The 18,729-nt window shown below is 37.7% G+C and overlaps 1 protein-coding gene across 1 annotated transcript; it reads left to right on the top strand.

Moving 5' to 3' along the window:
* Positions 1-7,859: 7,859 nt before the first annotated feature.
* On the top strand, positions 7,860-18,185 carry LOC149818894 (Na-translocating NADH-quinone reductase subunit A). Its single transcript, XM_089985214.1, has 3 exons — positions 7,860-8,072; positions 17,287-17,387; positions 17,717-18,185. The coding sequence occupies exons 1-3, from the start codon at positions 8,021-8,023 to the stop codon at positions 17,990-17,992; spliced, it is 429 nt and encodes a 142-aa protein (XP_089841340.1). The 5' UTR covers positions 7,860-8,020; the 3' UTR covers positions 17,993-18,185.
* Positions 18,186-18,729: the final 544 nt, after the last annotated feature.

The following is an 18,729-nucleotide window of genomic DNA, read 5'->3' as shown; positions in this document are numbered from 1 at the left end:
TTTCATCTTTGAGTTAGAGACACATGAGAAATCTATGAACGTGAGTGATCCTACGTATGATATTCTCGCAATGAAACTCCTGAATGAGCCTATTTTAAAAAACATGTTCGAAGAAGAAGTATTTTCTGAAGATGCAAAACTCATCTTCGTGAAAGATGTGAGAATTGAAAGGTCCGATTCTAGTACTGAAAACTCAATCGAGATGTGTGACAAAGTGTAAAACCCGTGAAATTTATGAAATTCTAAATGAATAAAAGGGATCCGTTATGTGAAATAGTAAGATTTTAAGTTAGACAGTACAATTTTTATGACTTGTGGTTTGTAGAACGAAACCGATAACAAACTCTCACAAGTGGTTTTGGATCCGGATCTTGGCGAGATCCGATGATCCGACCCGGTTCACGAGTCCAAGTAAGGAAACCCGATGGTTTCAGGATGATAGCGTGAGATCCGAAGCACATTTAAAGTAAGCGAGTGCAAGTTTAAAACCAACGAGTGAAAAAACCACTTGAAAATGGAAGAAATCCATCAACAAGGAAAAACGTCCCAATATGACATAAAAAGAATATTTTCGCAAAAGTAAACAATAAGTGGTGAAGTGGAGTTATGGTAGGACGCACAGGGTTGTAGAATTGCAACCTCAATTCAAAACCCCCTGTGCACAATTTTTTTTTGTCACAAGAAAGTGATGTTTTCTACCTTGGTGAAAAAGGTAAAAACGTGGGCTCAAATTAAACCCTACCTTTTTGGTCTTTCTCCACCAAAAACGTGAGCAACTCCTCTCACCTTACCAAAAATAGAGGGGAATCCCATGCATCGGGGGATGAGGGGTACCACAATAAGGAAAAAAGAGAGTGGAAGTTGAAAAAAATGACACATGGAGTAAAGGGCAAAATCGGAAGAGATGCTATCCCAAAAAAAATCGTGGGATTTGGAGGAGATTTTTTTAGGGTTGAGTTTTGAAACTCCACTTAAGAAAGAGGAGACAAATCAAAAAGTTTTTCTTTTAGAAATCGTGAAACACGATTTTCTATATCTCTCCTTCTCTCTCTCTCTCTCCCTCTCTTGGGTGATCAGACCTCCATAGTTGGTGGTGGAGTTTTCTATTGCTGCACGACTGGACTTCCATTGGCAAACGTAGTGTGCTACTCCAACGAAGGAAGAAGCGTTGCTTCATTCGCTTGACGCTCCAACAAGAGGTAAAGAGCATTGCTATTTATATGTAAGTGCTTGATGCCTTGTTGCACATCTATGTTGCAATAACATGGAGTTTACGCGACAAGCACCACCTATATGTAGGTATATTTAGGGCCTTGAGACCCAGGTGGCATGAGTTGAAACACCTACTCGCCAATAGGTCAATATGTAGTGGTTCAGCCAATGGTTCTCACCCTTGGCCAACATTGGGGCACTGTGGTGTTCTTTGTAAGGGCATTTTGTTCCTATGTGTGTGCCTGGTAATATGTAGTACTCATATCAAAACCTACAGTTCGAATCTATGTAGGAAAATGCATATATTTTTGGTGTGGGTGTTAGCCATGACAGATTCAAGATCGAAACAAAAAAATAAAGTAGGCAAATGGCATGGAACCTTAAGTATCTTGGATTATTATTCATGAAATTATTGTTTGGTTGTATTTTCTTGTTCAATACACCTTTTCTACTTTGTAGATTGAATGGTTTTAATCAAGTCTGAAGTTATGTATATGTGATTGTTATTTCACATCATGGTAAAATAAAGATATATCATTCCTATTGGGTAATTCGATTGGATTCGATGTTTTTGAGTGTGGAATGCACTCATATTTATAGTTGAAAGATTCCATACATTGAGGATGAAAGGGGTGGCAAAACAGTCTATTTAGAATGATCAAAATGTTTGAAAAATAAAAAAGAAACGCCCTTTTTAAAAGTTACAGAAAAATGACAAAATTAGTCGACTGAGACAATAGTTAGTCGACTGATAATATGTTCAGTCGACTGATAAAAACCTTCAGTCGACTGCTGAAAAAATTTCCAGAAAACAGACATTCTGTTCAGTCGACTGATGCTAAAATTTTTCCAGAAAATAGACATTCTGTTCAGTCGACTGATGAAACCTTCAGTCGACTGATGCTAAAATTTTTCCAGAAAACAGGCATTCTGATCAGTCGACTGATAAAACCCTCAGTCGACTGATGCTAAATTTTTTCCAGAAAATAGACATTCTGATCAGTCGACTGATGCTAAAATTTTTCCAGAAAACAGATATTCTGATCAGTCGACTAATAAAACCTTTCAGTCGACTAATGCTAAAATTTTCAGAAAATTGATATTCTGTTAAGTCGACTGATAAACCCTTCAGTCGATTGATGCTAAATTTTTCCAGAAAACAGACATTCTGTCCGGTCGACTGATAAAACTTTCGGTCGACTAATTTTATGATCAGTCGACTGATAAACCCTTCAGTCGACTGCTGCTAAACTTTTCCAGAAAACAGACATTCTGTCCGGTCGACTGATAAATTCTTCGGTCGACTAATTTTACAAAAAAATAACATTTTTCTTAGAAGATTTGAAGCCAAAAAGGTTGGTCAACCGGTGAGCTTATTGGTCGACTAATAAACATGAAAAATTGAGTAAAGAGTTTTTCTAAAATGATTTTCATGAAGGGTTCTTTTAGAAAAGTTTTCTAAAGACTTTTTAGGTGAAATGCAACTGAAATATCTATGAAAAAAATAGTTTCGATGGTAAACTAAATATGTGATTCACATATGGACTTTAGGATTATGTCCAATACATAAAACACACATGATAAAGTTGGATAATGCCATGTTGCGGCATATCCAGTGGGTGTACGGAACGTACACTCGAGCTCATAAACAAAACTGAAAATGCCGAATGTTTAAGTACTCGACACAAAGTTGAACCAGAATTATGAGAAATTGTGGTTGGTGCCTTTGAGGCATTCGATGGGTAATGTGCATATACTAAGACCATCCTGAGTATGAATTGGGGTTTTGAAAGTCCCCTGTGGTGCAAAGACTTGCATATAAGAATAAATACACATTAAATATGGGATCCTGGGTATACCTGAAAGATGGTATATGTTACTGGTTTCCCATGGTTCTGGGTACATCTGAAATAAGATGTATGTTACTGGATCCAAACAAACAAGAATGAAAATTTATACATATATAAATTAAATATGTGGGATTCTGGGTATACCTGAAAGATGGTATATGTTACTGGTTTCCCAGGGCTCTGGGTACACCTGAAAGATGGTGTATGTTACTGGACCCATGGTCTACCTTGGAGATGGTAGGTGGTACAAGCTTCGTGGACATTCTTGTTCTTGTGAGAGCTAGGCGTCTCACCCGGTCCCCAGTCCACGAAGTTAGGGGACCAGGACTACCAGAATGTCCTAGGTGGTAGATCCAAGTCTTATGCAGAAGTACATGGTGCATCCTAATTTTTATTCTAGCCACTGAGGAGTTCTCTCTCGGTCACTGACCGTCCCCTTTGGATATCCGTACGGCTAGTCACACGTGTTATTAAATAATAGACCCTCGTATGGTCTCGGTCTGCTACGAGGTCTATGCCTGTGCGTACCCACAGGGTAAGAGTAAGATAAGCATTAAATAATTTAAGTTGACCAGAAACTTATCTCTGAAGAATTATATTCTGTTGAGTTGACTTTAGTAAAACTTGTGGAATCTACAGCTAGTACTAATGTGGTTAAATATATATCTAGTTCAGTCATCCTTTGCATTGTATAATGAATTAGAAAGCATAATCATATTCTTAGAATATTATAAACTTCCATGCTAGTTATATTTGCAGTACTTGCACATATTTGTACACAGGTCACTAAGCACCACATATAAATATAATGCTTCTTACGCAGACAAGGGAGTCTGACCCTTCTGCTTTAAATGTCTTTCAGGTAGCAACTAATTGGAGCATCGGGGTGTCATTTTGGAAAGCCAAGAGATCTCATTTATTCAGTATTTATTGTTTGAACTCTGATTAGTAGATTTACATTTATGTTATGGGATGTAATTCATGACATTAATGTTTCAATTAATGAATGGTATGTTTAGTACTCTCTGTTTTACCCTGTAATGCACCCGACTTGTGTTTTTCGCACTTCCGCTATTTCAAAAAAAAAAAAAAATTTACTCTAAAATTTTTACTATAAAAAGTTGGGGCGTTACACAAAGAGCTTTTAGGAATTAAAAATTTAGAAGTTCAAAATGAAATTTCTCTTGTTGAGTTGTTCAAAAATTCTGAGACTCATTTTTGTCTTGAATGTGAGTCGAATACATTAAAAATGGCAAATATGAAAACCCCAATTTTTTTTTGGGACAATCAGGGTTTTGTTGATAATCTTGCTTTTGTATCATTGATAAATTCTGATAGTAAGTTTGCACTATTGTTATACTGTGTTGCTTGTTTTAAAAGTGAATTGTCTTGTGATTGCCAAAATCTTTGTACAAAATTTGATATTTTAAATAGCATGATACATAGACAATTTTTGTCTGCTGCTGATCCGAATTTTGTTGCAATCATTAGAGCTCTGATGCAAGGAAAATTTATTAAGTATCATGTTCTTGAAAATTTTGTGCTGCAATCAAATTTTTTTGAATTACATTTTGCAAGGAATGTTGATTTGCATTGTATAGATTATTATTTTCATTCTTACATGAAGTTGTCTGCATTACATAATTCATTTCTTATTCATAGGGATAAATTCTGCGTTGATTTTATTTTGGTTTTTTGTAAGGATTATGGAGCTTCACATACGAAGGACAAGGCTCCAAGTACAAAGCCTTTCGACCTAGGAGGGGATGATGCAGAGCATCCAGATGATCAGAGCATTGAAGACAAGTCGGATCCTAATCCAACTCTCTATACCAGATTAGGACAATGTTACCCGAGACGATCCAATCCCATTCAAGACTTTTTTGGTCCAATTAGATCCTCAGAGTAACCCGTGTCCATCGATATTTTTATTTTGATGTTTTGATTCCATTTTGGCAAGCTTGGAATTGTATTAGAATTTTCTTTTTATTTTTATTTTATTTTTATTATTTTTATTTTTATTATTTTTTTAGGATTCAGATTCTATGGATTTGGATAGTTTTAGTGTCTTATAGGATCTTTTTTTTGGCACTAGAGGGTGTACAAGGTTGCATGGTAGTTTTCTTTTTTTGCCTTAATGAAATTTTAATGCATTTTGATCTGGGTCCAGTTCATAGAGTTGTTTGGATCTTGCCCAAGATCCAAACCACTTTAGACCCTATGTGGCGCCACTTTTGGAAGATAGCTATAGACCTCATTTGAAATCTCAGCCTTGACTTTGAAAGTCTTATGGCCGTTGAAGTATGCTTAATGGTTATTTCAAAATAAGTCATTTCATTGGCCTGGGGGGCGGCAACCTTGGGTAGGTCTCCCCTCCATTATGATGAACTTCTTTAGGGTTTAAGAACCCAAGAGGGGAGGTCAACCATGGGCGAGGTTGCTTTTGGTTTTGAGAAATAAAATTTTTGGGAAAGAATGAGAATGTACTAGACGTGGTGGCTGCTGGTTCAACAAGGAAGAAGGCCTTGTGTTTTGGTGCTATTGTGTGTGAGTATAGGCTGAAGTGTACTGCTGTTTGAGTGTTTGCTTGAACATTGGAGTCATCAATTTCACACTCAAGCTGACTATGGACAACCTGTGTTGCTGCTGAAGATTGGGTTTTTGTTGGCTACAAACAGATACATTTTTCTGCAAACTTGCTTCTAGCATTTCTGCTATTGTATGACTATTTGTCGATATTTTGCTGGAAACTTGTTGTTCAGAACTATGTTTGATTTGTTTAGCAAGCTGTTGATGTGGTGTTTGTATTGAAATTGAAATTCTTCACTTGTTAAGTTACTTGTTGAAGTTCCTCTTGCTAAGTCTGAGATTTTTATTTATGAGATTCAATTATTGTTGTTTAGTCGGATTCGTGTGGACAAGTTCTGTGGCAGTTTTTGGTAATTTGCTCTGTTGTCCCAAACGGCTTAACAAAAAATTGTGAACTTTAGCTTGTTGGAAAGCTAAGGTCTGACCCTACATCTTTTATGTGAGCATTTTGACAAAATTTGTCTTGTGAGGTGTCTAAAAATTGTGGCAAGTTTATCCTGTTAACTATGACCTAGTTTCTATGTTGATAAAAGTAATTCCTGACAGAGTTTAGTATTTGAGTCATAGTTTTCTCAATACTTCTTTGTTTGTTGATATGTTTGATAGTCTGAAAAGATAATATCTAGATTAACAACTTTAAAGTTTGAAGGATTTGATGAATCAAACGTTTGTTGTCTCAAAAGTTATGTGCTTTCTGTGTGCTTAAATTCCTGCTCATCATCTCGTATTGTTTGGAACAAAAAATATATAACATATTTTGAACATAACTTTTAGTATATTAATCCAAAAATTACAATTTTTGGTTTTTTTGGAAAGATAACAAATTTTTGCATAACTTACCTGTTTAAAGTTTTCCCAAACTCCATCGTTAGAGGGTTTAAAAATACTTTCAAAGTCGATCGATTGTATATCGGTTGGACAACCAACGACCAATCTGTTTGGTCCAGTGAATTGTTCATAAGTTGGACAACACAGATTCCATTTTTGTGTTCTTAGATTCATTAGAAAGGTGTGCTTGTTGCACATCTTTTTTATGTTTGCACCAACTGTCGAAACAGAGTGCGCCTACCTCTAATCACATATCGTTTGAGCTTTATTCAGACTCAATTGTTAAAACATTAAGCTTCCGCACGTGAAGATCTATTGGGATCTCGGATTGTGGATCGGCTTCGTCGTCGACTCCGCATCACATGATCTCAGAGAGGAGAGTTTTACAACAACATCCAAGATACCTTTATTATAGGGCTAAGCCTCCCTTAATCGTCCAGGGGCAGATTGGGTCCAGTGTGCATCTGATCCAATACAAACCAAAGCAAATACAGTTTGATCCAAGATAGATCTGATCTCAAACAATCAAAACTAAAGCAACAAGTCCAGGTCAATCTATAACTAAATGGATTTGATCGATTAAAATAGAAAAAGAATGGGGAACAAATCCAAGTCGATCCATAACACACACTCTTTTAAAAATGTCGTGTCTGACACTCACATGGCAACTGTTCCAAAACCCACACCTCAGGATGCACAATGAGCTGAGTCGGCCCGAGCTTGACTCGGACCATAAATAAGCGGAGCGTGTACTAGCTTGAATTGAGCAAACGAGCCAAGATTGTTCAGTCTACTGAGTTCGATAGGGCTCGATGGACCTGATAAGGCTTGGTTAAGCTACCTTCTCTCTTCCACTTTTTCCTTTTCTCTCTCTCTTCTCCTTTCTTGTTGGGTAAGGTGGATTAAAAGTTTCTGGCTTGGGGTGGAGGATGAAGATGAAGAACAAAGAGAAAAGGAAGAAGTAAAAGAAACGTAGTGGTGGCTCAACGAAGCACTGGTGGGTATTATCTCTTTGTGCCTGGACCGAATCAAATCAGCTTGATCCATTGTGCTCAGTGTAAAACACTGACTCGAGCTCAGCCCGGTTAAGCTGGGCTTGGTTCAGTCTCAGGACGTGCATGTGCATCTTGTACATGTCAAGCCCAGCCCCTGTGCATCCTTCAAACACTGACCTGGGACCAGTGGTTTAGGCTTGGGCCGAGCTCGAGCCGAATCCACATATTTGCTTGGGCGTGCCAAGCTCGGCTCGTGTGCATCCCTACCCGCATACCGTACCCATAGGTAAGGGGTTGAACCGTAGGTTCATAAGTGAGATGTCTTTTTGTAAATTGCTTCCTTTGTTATCATAATAATAAAAGGCATAACCCTCCGCCTCGCTCCCTCTTTCGTGATTCCTGCATTTCAGACAGCCTCTCTCTCTCTCTCTCTCTCAACCCTAAACCAGAGAAACGGAGTGGGGGAAGGATCACACGTGTGACTCGTACGTGCCGGGCACAAGCCCCGTCTCCGCGGAAATCCATGAGCATCTGCATCTCCCCCACATGGAGCCATCTCGGGTCCGTCCATCTTCTCCCATCGATGACGACGAATGGGGTAACTTACCACCATATTTTTTTCTCTCTAGGTTTTATTGTTGATGGAATCTCTCCCTGGATTAGTTTCGTTCCAGGAATGTGAGTGAATGTTAGCCTTTTTCTGGGTATTTTTTTCTTTCTTCTCTTTTTTCCTTTTTCGGATGGTTTGGCTTTGGGGTTGTAGGATTTTAATGGTTAGGGTTCCATTTGCGACCTTTTTGTTTTTTTGATGGAACGGGTGTGAATGGGATCGGTGGTTTCCTGTTTGTTGTGGTTTTTATGCGATTGATTGTATCGATGGATTTTAGATATTGGATGAAAGGGTATTGGTGGGGGTTCTTGATAATTAGGGTTTTGGGGTTCTACTTTTTATCATGGTCTTGCTTTGAGGTTCACTTATATCGGGAATGTGCATTTTTCCCTTTGTTGGTGTGCTTGGTTTTGGGTGTTTATGAGATTTAGTACCGAGCGCTTTTCATGCTGTGGTGTTTTGGGGTTTAGAAATTAGAACAAATGAATGTTGGTATGATTTGAAAATTTACGGTTTTCTGTTTATTTTAGAACAACTTTATTTTAAAAGAGCAGTTTCTGGATTCAGTCTTTTTCCTTGTTGAATTTGGAAGTTTGTTTGGAAGGATTTAGAAATGCAAAAGTAAAATATGGAAGCGGATAGACTTTTGAATACACTTTTAGAATGCTTTGTGCTCTGAGATTGTGGCTAAGGTTAAATTTTACAATTGAAGCTTTATGACTGTATAGGAGTGATATGGTGAATGGAACGATTCTTTGATGCTGGTTTTCAATTTTGTGTCCTTTTGAAACAATACATGCATGGGATTGATGGGTTTTGGGCCTTCAATGATTGCTTATAATTTTGCATGCAAGTGTTATAAGTTGTGAAAGTTTTGGCTTAAGGATGTGATGTTCTTGAAGAGCGTTTAGAGATTAAGGGTTGCTTCAAATGAAATGTGCATTTATATGGGGGAATTTTGAGTTTGGAGATCTATCACATTGACAAATAATGCATAGTTATATATGTTCTTTAGGATTTTTAACATTTAATGTTTCTTTTTGAAGTTGTTCTCTAGGACCCTGGTTGACGAGTTGTTTGAGAATGACTAATTGTTTAGATATCAATTTGGAGTTCGTATTCATTTTTGCAATGATATATACGCTGGACATTGTTGGTTTTTGACTTAGATTTTGGTGTTTAATTTGAATAACCATAAGCTCATTGCTTCAAATTGTGTTTTTCTTTTCTTCTTTTAGTTTTAGTAGATGGAACATCTGTAGCATATGAAAGTTGAGAAAATTGAGAGTGACCATTCATGGTTATTGTGGAATGTGGATGCCATGAAATAAAAGAATACTTGGATTCCATGGAATAAGTTTTCAAGTAGACAAGCCAAATATGCACTTTGGGTTCCTTTAGAATGTCATACATATATAGTTTGTGGCGTTTAATATGCACTGTTTCAAGTTTATGTGGAACTTCTATGGTCATTTATTTTTGCAGTTTAATTGGATACTATGTCACACCGACACTGCATTGCACCTGCCGTACCTGTGTTGACACGGCAGGACACAGGTACGGTTACCGGACGTGGTGTGGGTACGCGCCGGGTCAGGTTCAATCCTGCACCGGGTTAGGTCCAATCCCAACCCGACCGAAACACTATTTTTTTTTTTGTTTTTTTGGGGTGCTGACCTGAGAGAGAGAGAGAGAGAGAGAGAGAGAGAGAGAGAGAGAGAGAGAGAGAGAGAGAGAGAGAGAGAGAGAGAGAGAGAGACTCATCATCATCTTCTTCTTCCTGCAACAATCCGAGAGAGAGGGGAAAGGTCGAGAAAGAGAGAGAGAGCAAAAAAGGGGAAGGGCCCTTCCCCCTTTTATAAGATATGTTATATATGGATCCTAATATAGTGGATCCTTATATAATCCAGACCCAGACCCAAACTCACTTTCTCTCTCTCTCTCTCTATATATATATATATATACACATATATATAGCCGTGTCCCCATACTTGATTTTTTGAAATTGCCATGTCGTACCCTCCGTACCCGCACCCGTACTCGGACCCATGTGACATAGATTCAATATAATACACTGTTTTTTTTTTGTTTGGAAAATATTGAATTCCAAAAAAAGACAACTGAGAGCGTTTGTATGGCTCAGTGAGGGGAATAATGTTGATGTGATTGACAGAGCAAATGCATCTGCATGTAAACGAATCTGTGCCTTAGTAACAAAATTTCCTTTCTCATTCTTTTCGTGTTTGGTTTATTTATTATAGTTTCATGATAATGCTGTTTGAATGTGAAAACAAAATCAATCATCCACTAGCATCAAAATGTTGATAACATTAAACATGGTATTAGATAAAATTACTAAATAAATTGTCTAGTATGCTTCCGCCTGTGTTTAGGGGAACTGATAACCGATGTGGGATAGTCTTATATATACAGACATGGTTGCTCAGCAAGTCTCCATTGGCAGACTCACTAGTCAACCTAGAAACTTCGTGCTGAGCGAAAATTTTTGGAACCCTCCATTGCGCATAAAGTTTTATCTAGTTTCAGCTAACTTAATCTTCAATGGGAAAAGTGATCTTAATCAACTGTAGACACTGGACATTTCTGAAGGTCCTAAAATATCATACATGCATACTGGTGCAACAATATTCCTTATGTTAGTTGCCTCCCAGACAAGTGCGAGGTTGTGTTTGTAAGGGTCTCAACAGCAAAGTTTTCTGTCCTATAGTTATTGAATGATTTCAAATCACATGTTATCATGTAAATTATTGTGTATTGCTATGTTCCAAATCCCTTAAATGGGCTGAAGTTATTGAGAGATTTAGTATCACATTACTTGAACATCATGTATGACCATAACTATATTAGGACCAGAACCTTCAGACATGGGTGTAGGTCATGTGCCTAGATCATCTAACTTCAAGAAAATGTGTTCTTTATGATAGAAGCATATCTATATACTAAAGTTTGTAATGTTGATAGTTTACATGCATAATTTGTTATTTACTAGTGGTCCTTTTTTTTGTTTAACATACAAGCTTCTCAAACTTGGAATGTGTAAAGTGATTACAAGATTACAGTTTGCAAAGCATAATGATAATTCATACCTAAAAAGTCAGTAAACATTTAAAATGTGCTCATTTCATTGAAAGTATAGATCACAGTCATCCATAGCATTCAAGGTATTTTCTTGAAGATATTTTCAAAAGTTGTTTTTCCTCACGAAAATCTTGAGATTTTAACAAATTGAAAAATATAAACAATAATAAAAAATATAACAAAATAATAGCCTTGCATTATTTTCCTTGCATAAATATAAAAAAACAAGTTTTAAAAGGTTTTAAAATATAAAAGGAACAAACAAATATAAATGTAAGCTTAAAATATAAAATAATGAGTTTTTTTCCCCAAAAATATCGTGATATTGCGATATATCACCACATTTTGAGTATTTGTTATATATTGAAAATATCACGATTTATTGTGGGCTGACCTCAAATTTGCTGATATTATCATGATATTTTCAAAATATGACATTGGTATATATGACTATTGACTTAATACCAATGATTCAAAGTATCTGTCACTCTTGGTATGCATATGACATTATTATCATCCCATCTATCTGCTAGAAATGGAGCTACTGGTTAATAAATCTCTTTTTTTCTTAATTGAGCTCTTAGTAGGTGGTCATTGCTTTAAATGTGTTCTTGTTCTGTTTATCTTGACACTTTTAGCACTGTTGGAATGAAGCAATACAATTATTTGAACTTTAATAAGCATTGTTCTCTTAAAAGATAAGAACATCCAGCCTAGTACCTAGACACAAGTGCAAATATTACCAATTGTTTTCTCCTTCTCACTTCTGTGAGACATTACAAAGTTATTACAAACTGCAAAGACGTAGTAGAATGCAATTGTAATTTCAACGATGAAAGTACCTTTTACTAGACCCTGTCATCCTGTTACTACTAAGATCATTGGAGTAGTCATCGGTCTCAATTTTTAGAAAGATCTTACTAGTGCCTTATGGGCTTGCTTTTCAACCCCATGAAATTTTGAGTTGTCACAGATTAAACGGGTAATGGATTAAGGTGACATTTGATCAAGTTAATGATGGAATATTATATGCAGATGCCCATGCAGTGCATCCTTGAGTTTGAATTTAGGAAACAAAAGTTGAAATGCATGGAAGGGTGCCACATAATAATAGTACTTTGGATCAGTCCTACTAGGTGGACGATGGAAAAGGAGGATGCATAAAGGTTGATATTATGCAAATGTTTTGCTTGTTCTATGGAAAGCGCAAGAAGTTGATAAAGTTTATCAGTTAGTCATTGTTGGCAACTGACCAGTTCGATTGGGGCTGGATAACCAATCAATTGTTGCATATTTGATTACTCCTTCCAAGCACAGGATAACCCCAAGGAATTGCGGTTTTTTCCTACCAATAGAGGCCCTCCCTTTAGCACCTCCACGGGGATGATCTACATGGTTTATAACTTTATAATGATTCCTCTTACTACAAGACGCTTACCTGACCGACATTTAGATCCAGCATTAGCCAAACATTTTGTGGTTCACCTCAACACCACTTGCTTGTCAACTGTCGCTGAGCAGTTTTTAGATATCAAATGAACCTCTCCAATGGTAACTCAGCCTTATAAATGAAAAGGAGTTACAGGAATAGGGAAAGTTTAGCCGCTCAGTTCTTGCTAGCTAAAAAATATCAAAGTCTACCATGGAATGATAAGAAAGTTGTAGATGACCATTGAAACTTGTGTTTTCAAAAGTGTCTGAGTGGAAAATAATAGATTAATGGAAAGCATCATAACTATAATAGATGACAGGTCTTGGCTGACATTTTGTATGGCCCCATGGATTTAAGACTCGATAATGCTTCCCATGATGTTGGTAGTCTTGCTGGAAATTGAAAATAGAAAAAAAAGGAAGAAAGCAAGTTAATTGATGCGTATCTTACATGGGTCAGTGAGACTGTGAGAGTGAAGTTTCGTAGTATGTCTTGGTTCTAGAGTTTGAGTGGATGGATCTAAGAACGAATTTCGGACTCAAATCCTATGATCTAGTATAATAAGATGCTATAGGAGGGAAGTTGAGAAAGGCCTTTGCTAGTATGCATTAAGAGTTGGTGATGGAACCATTTCAAAGTATTTTTTTGAATGGCGTGATTATCTTGGGTCATCAACCAACATGGACAGGCCTGGGTGTACGGACAGATGATATACATAATCAGGTAAACATTCACATGGCCAGTCTTAATAAGCTACTTGCTTTGCAGATATTTCACCACAGCCTGCTGGTTTGAGTGAGTTATGAATGTTTGAGGCACGGTTGGACCATTTTTACTTCCTCATACATTATTAAAACACAATCATATGCACATAAATATTCTGGATTTGTGCTACTAAAAATTGTTTAGATCATGCTGTGGATTCGATTTTAATAGAACTGGAAAGACTTGGTTTGGATTTTTGGGGATTGATATAGGATACTTGCCCAATAGGTTGTTGATGACTTACTCTTGCGTTTGAATGTACTTGGCAGTGATGATTTTTCACCTTCCATTCTTGCTTGTTTTCAACTGTAGTTTTCACTTGCAAATGCATGAAACAAAGATGTGTTGCACAGACAAGTAGACCATCCACTTGTAAACTAGAGCTTGCTCTAGAACAGCATGCTGCAAATTGGAGATTGCAGTTTCTTAGAATGTTATTTGACTATTCATGTACTGCAATTATCTGGCTGTGTATGCTGCTGATCTCCAGGCAATTCTGCTTTGTTTTCTGGAGCTATGTATTACCATCAGGGGTGGCAATCGGGTCGGGTTGGTGGGTCGACGGGTTGGCGGGTCAGCATACCTCAACATGAACCCGACCCGTTTAATAAACGGGTCGGGTCGGGTAAACGGGTTAGCGGGTTAGTGGGCGGGTTGGCGGCTAAATGTGTAAACGGGTTGGCAGGCGGGTTTGGGTAAACGTGTAAACGGGTTGGTGGGCGGGTCGGGGTCAGGTAAACGGGTTGGCGGGTCAGGTTTGGGTAAACGGGTTGACCCACCTGCCTAACCCGTTTATTAAACGGGTCAGCCGGGTTGGCATATCCCTAACACGAACCCGACCCGTTTAATAAACGGGTTAGGCGGGTTGACCCGTTTACGACACGAACCCGTTTAAGCCAAACCCGAACCCGGCTAAGAAGCGGGTTGGCGGGTCATGTCAGATTTTGCCACCCTTAATTACCATGGGTAGTTTTTTTCCATCAAGTATAGTACTTAGATGCTTATTTGTTTGAAAACCAGTGCTTATAAGCTTATTAAAGGATCCTTTTTGATGACTTAGTCAAAGACCCTTTTAAGCACACACCAAGCGGTGTTGGCGTAGTGGGGTGGGGCCTTGGCCATTAGATGAGTGGTCAAGGTTTGATTCCCATGGGTGTCTCCCTTCTGCTCAAGCCAACGCTCAGCATAGTCCCCGGGGCGGGGTTCCTTGCCTTGGAGTTTTACGCTGCTGGCACAAGCCAGCGCGTCTAGTTCTTTGTGTCAGGCATGGTTTCTTCGGTTATAAATAAAAAAACCCCCCTTTAAGCCCACTGTTCTTGGTGAAGACTCTCTAAGATTGTCTCACAGTAGTGATGAAGTTTTCAAATCATAGCTCTTGCTACTACTACTGTGTATACAATCTAGTTGGAAAATCATAGGTGCAAGTTATATCCACTCAATCTGAACTCATCGATGTGTTTAGCATAGTTTGTTTGCTACCCTCGTGGGTAAAAATTGTAATATTTTTATTTTTTCAGTTTTGTTGCACATCGGACCCTTAAGTTTAGTAGAAACTGATCTTTGGATCATGTTTTTCTGACATATATGTAAGATTTTATTAGGGTTAAAAATTTTACAGCCTGCAATTTACCAAAGTTTCAAACCTCAAAAAAAATATTTGTAGGTCTAAAAACCATAATCCAAGTGTTGATTCCTACTATATTGACCATGCTGAACAAGGTTGCTAGACTAGGATGCGAGAAACGATATGGGAAGCAAAAGCGAAAAGCGATGCATTTTAAAATGTATAAGAAGCGGGAAGCGAGGAATAACAAAAAGAAATATAAGAATTGAATGAGAATCAAAATGAAACACAAATAAAAACTAAAATAAAAATGACTAATATTAAATTTAATGATTTTTAGTGTAAGAATTTCATTTTTAACAAAATCTAAAAATGATTTCTACCAATTTAGAGAAAGTACATGGAAGTTAGTAAGAAGAGTGAGAGAAAACACATAAAAAACATGAAAAGTTGAGTAAGAGAACATATAAGAAGAACAAATGAAGTGTGGGGGGGATTGAGGTTCTCATCAAGTTTCGGAAGTAAAGAGTATCGTGCTTCCGTAGCGAGTTTTCAGGAAGCGAGCTTCTCACCTATCTAAGAAACTTCCGGTAACTCTGATGCTGAACACATCCATAAGGTTAAATTTGGTGAAAACAACCTTCCCATATGAGTTCCAACCATAGTTACCGGAAGCTTCTTAGGCAGGTGGGAAGCGCACTTAGCAACTGGCTTCGGAAGCGTGATACTCATTGCTTCCGAAACTTTATGAGAATTTCGATTCTCTCGCGCTTCTCTTATGCTTCCCTACATGCTTCTTATATGTTTTTTCACGTTTCTTTTCATTTTTTGCATGTGCTTCCTCTCATGCTTTCACTCACTTTCCGTGTGCTTTCTTTCTCTAAATTGGTAACTATCATTGTTAGATTTTAACAAAAATTTAGTTCTTACACTAAGGAATCATGAAAAATAAGAAGTCATTTTTATTTGCTTCTTGATCGATTACTATTCAGTTCTCATATTGCTTCCTTTTTTATTCTTGTTTCCCTTTCAAATTGATACCTCGCTTCTTGCTTCCTATAAATTTTCAAATGCCTCTCTTCTCGCTTTCGATTTCTAGTCTGGCAACCTTGGTTCCAACTAAGGGGGTTTCTTACTCACATGCGTAGCAAATGCTATCCTCTCTCTCTCTCTCTATATATATATATTGCTACTACTACTTTGTATACAATCTAGTTGGAAAATCACATGTGCAAGTTATATCCACTAAATCGTGTTTAGCATAGTTTGTTTGCTAGGAATTGTACTATGCATCATTTTTTCGATTTAAAAATAAGATTTTGAGTCATGATATTTTGGTACATTGTGGGCCATTGATTTCTAAAGCCCTTGAAAAACCAACTTACGTTTTGCAAAAAAACGATTTAAAACCTGTTTTCTACTAAAAGAAACTATACAGATCACATTTGTAAGGCTAAATTTACAAACACAATGGAAAGTTTGTGAAAGAAGTGGTGTGTTCTATTAGATTGCATGTGCTAACGACTGTAGCAAATTTGTATTCTATACACACATGCACACACTCAAGTTTCTTTAGGTTTTTAAGTTTGTTTTTCAAATTTACAGTCAAAGTTGACAAATTAAAAAATTATACCAAAATGGTCAGGTGCGGGGTTGAGTGCATCCAACAGTTGTTGACCGGTAACCAACCGTATTGGGTGTGCCGCTCCCACACCCAACAGTGTTAACACGGATGATTCATGGGTAAGGGTACAGAAGCACCTATGTTACATAGCTCATGGTATACATGCATCCATAATTATGGTCCTTGTAAACAAGCTTAGATTGCAGCCTGGCCTGTTCATCTGATGAATCACTCCAGATACTAGTTAAGCCAAAATAGTGTATGTGCTTACTTCTTAACTAAAAGTACCTGGGACTAGGCATCCTATGTGATTAGACCATCCCATGTACCTTGCTGATGTTTATCTTTAATACCCACAATCTTTGAAAAATATCTGAATGCGTGGATAGGGATTTTGTTAATGAATGAGCTATTCATCTCAGCTTGATTGCTGGTAGGATATAAAGCATCCTATGGTGCTTGTAATATTGTTTTTCAGATGATTAACTTGTGTGTGTGTGTGTGTGTGTGAGCTGAGCCAAGCCTTGCCGAGCCAATAGATGCTTGGTTCGTTTACTAGCCTACTTGTGAGAACTATTTATGTACACGGTGATCCTTTTTTTGTTATTTTGACATGTTAAGTATGATATTCTGGATCTTTATTTGCAAATTATCTCTGAAGTTCAAACATTAAGGGTTCAAGATTATGTGTTTTGAAATAGTGCACTGTGCTTTTCAGATGCTGATGGATTCGTGATCCCAAGCTTGACAGGGGGACAGGCAGATGTTGTAAAGCTGGATGTGCCAGCATTAAGTAACCTGCAGCATTCATCGTCCAAGGTGAGAATATTTCTCTGGGCTGATAACATCTGCTACAAGCGGGACTATAGTGTGATAGGCTAGATCTCTTTGGAAATTTTGGAGGCTCAAATGATATGCTGTTAAGATTTAGGTGTTAGGTCAGATCAAACGATCCTGAGTCTTTATGATTGTCCATAAAGTTCTTTTTTTTTCTTTAAAAGCTTAAAGTTCACCTACTTTCTAAATGCATACACCCAAGTGTTCACTGCTCAACTTATGAGGAATTCTGGTCTTATGTAATAGATCATTGATTTGTCTTTTAGTACTTTGCTAAAGGATGTAAATGGATTTTGATCTACCATTTTCAGGAGACAGTGAAGGAAGAGGAAAAGATCTACTTGGGACCCCACGGGGCCCGTCCTCATGCCAAGCAGCAAGAGTTGAATGCTACTGGACGGAAACAGCGACTGAAGTATAAACTGAAGGAGGCAGACAAGAAGTTCTCAGGTGTCGGACGGGAAAATAAAGTCGAAAACCTGCGAGAGCTTGTGGGCAGCAAGGTAAGTATAACAATGCCGAAGGTTTCACCCCGTGATTGGCTTGACCCACATTGCCACGAATCTCAGTTTGAGAGGTCACACTAGAAGTGGGTGCAGTAAGGTTTCAATCTGACTTGTGGTGGCATTACTAAGTTATTGAAGTTAAACTGGGACTTCTCTTTATTAACTTTAATATATTCAGTTTGCTTGTGAGAGCAGCTACCTAACTGGGATATATGTATTTGAACGAATCTGCTGAAAATCTTAGCACTGTCATTTCCCTAGTTCTGTTTCTAAATGGTATGCTACATCAGATCCCCAACAGATCCTCACATGGTATCTTTTTCATTTTCGTTGAGCATATCTGAAACCATGGAGGTAATTTATAGAAAATGCAGCTGTTTGACATTGATCCACTGGTTTAAATTTTGCCGAGTCACGGCCCACCTCTCGATCATTGTCCAGCCATATGTTGATTAGATGCTACCTTTCACTTGGTTTTTCCAAAATTTGGTTGCTACGTCATTCGAACACCACCCCAACTCAGGTTTTTGAGTAAAACCTGGAAAATGCCGTAAACCTACTCAAAAACTTGAAAAAAACTTGGTTTTGGGTTTCATCCAGACAACAAAGTTTGTTTAGGACGATCACTGCCAGTGCAACCTATAGTTAAATATTAAAGAAGTTTAGCAATGAACAATGGGTAAACACACACACACACACACACACACAGAGGAACCCAGGCATGCATGCATCATAACTTGAACTTCAGTGCAGTTCCTTTGACATGTAGCTTTTATTACTCGGTACAGCGCTGAAGCAAAAATTGAAATTTCAGCATG

The sequence above is a fragment of the Nuphar pumila genome, chromosome 13, assembly GCF_984573655.1.
Source record: "Nuphar pumila chromosome 13, dmNupPumi1.hap1.1, whole genome shotgun sequence".
Lineage (NCBI taxonomy): Eukaryota > Viridiplantae > Streptophyta > Magnoliopsida > Nymphaeales > Nymphaeaceae > Nuphar > Nuphar pumila.
Note: the sequence above shows the minus strand (reverse complement) of the source record. Positions and strands in the feature narration are given on the sequence as shown.

Bases quoted from the DNA above. Each gene is read 5' to 3' on its own strand.
- LOC149818894 (XM_089985214.1), top strand. From the start codon at position 8,021: ATGGAGCCATCTCGGGTCCGTCCATCTTCTCCCATCGATGACGACGAA. The intron at 8,073-17,286 runs GTAACTTACCAC...TGTGCTTTTCAG, and splicing joins CATCGATGACGACGAATGGG to ATGCTGATGGATTCGTGATC. The intron at 17,388-17,716 runs GTGAGAATATTT...TACCATTTTCAG, and splicing joins TGCAGCATTCATCGTCCAAG to GAGACAGTGAAGGAAGAGGA.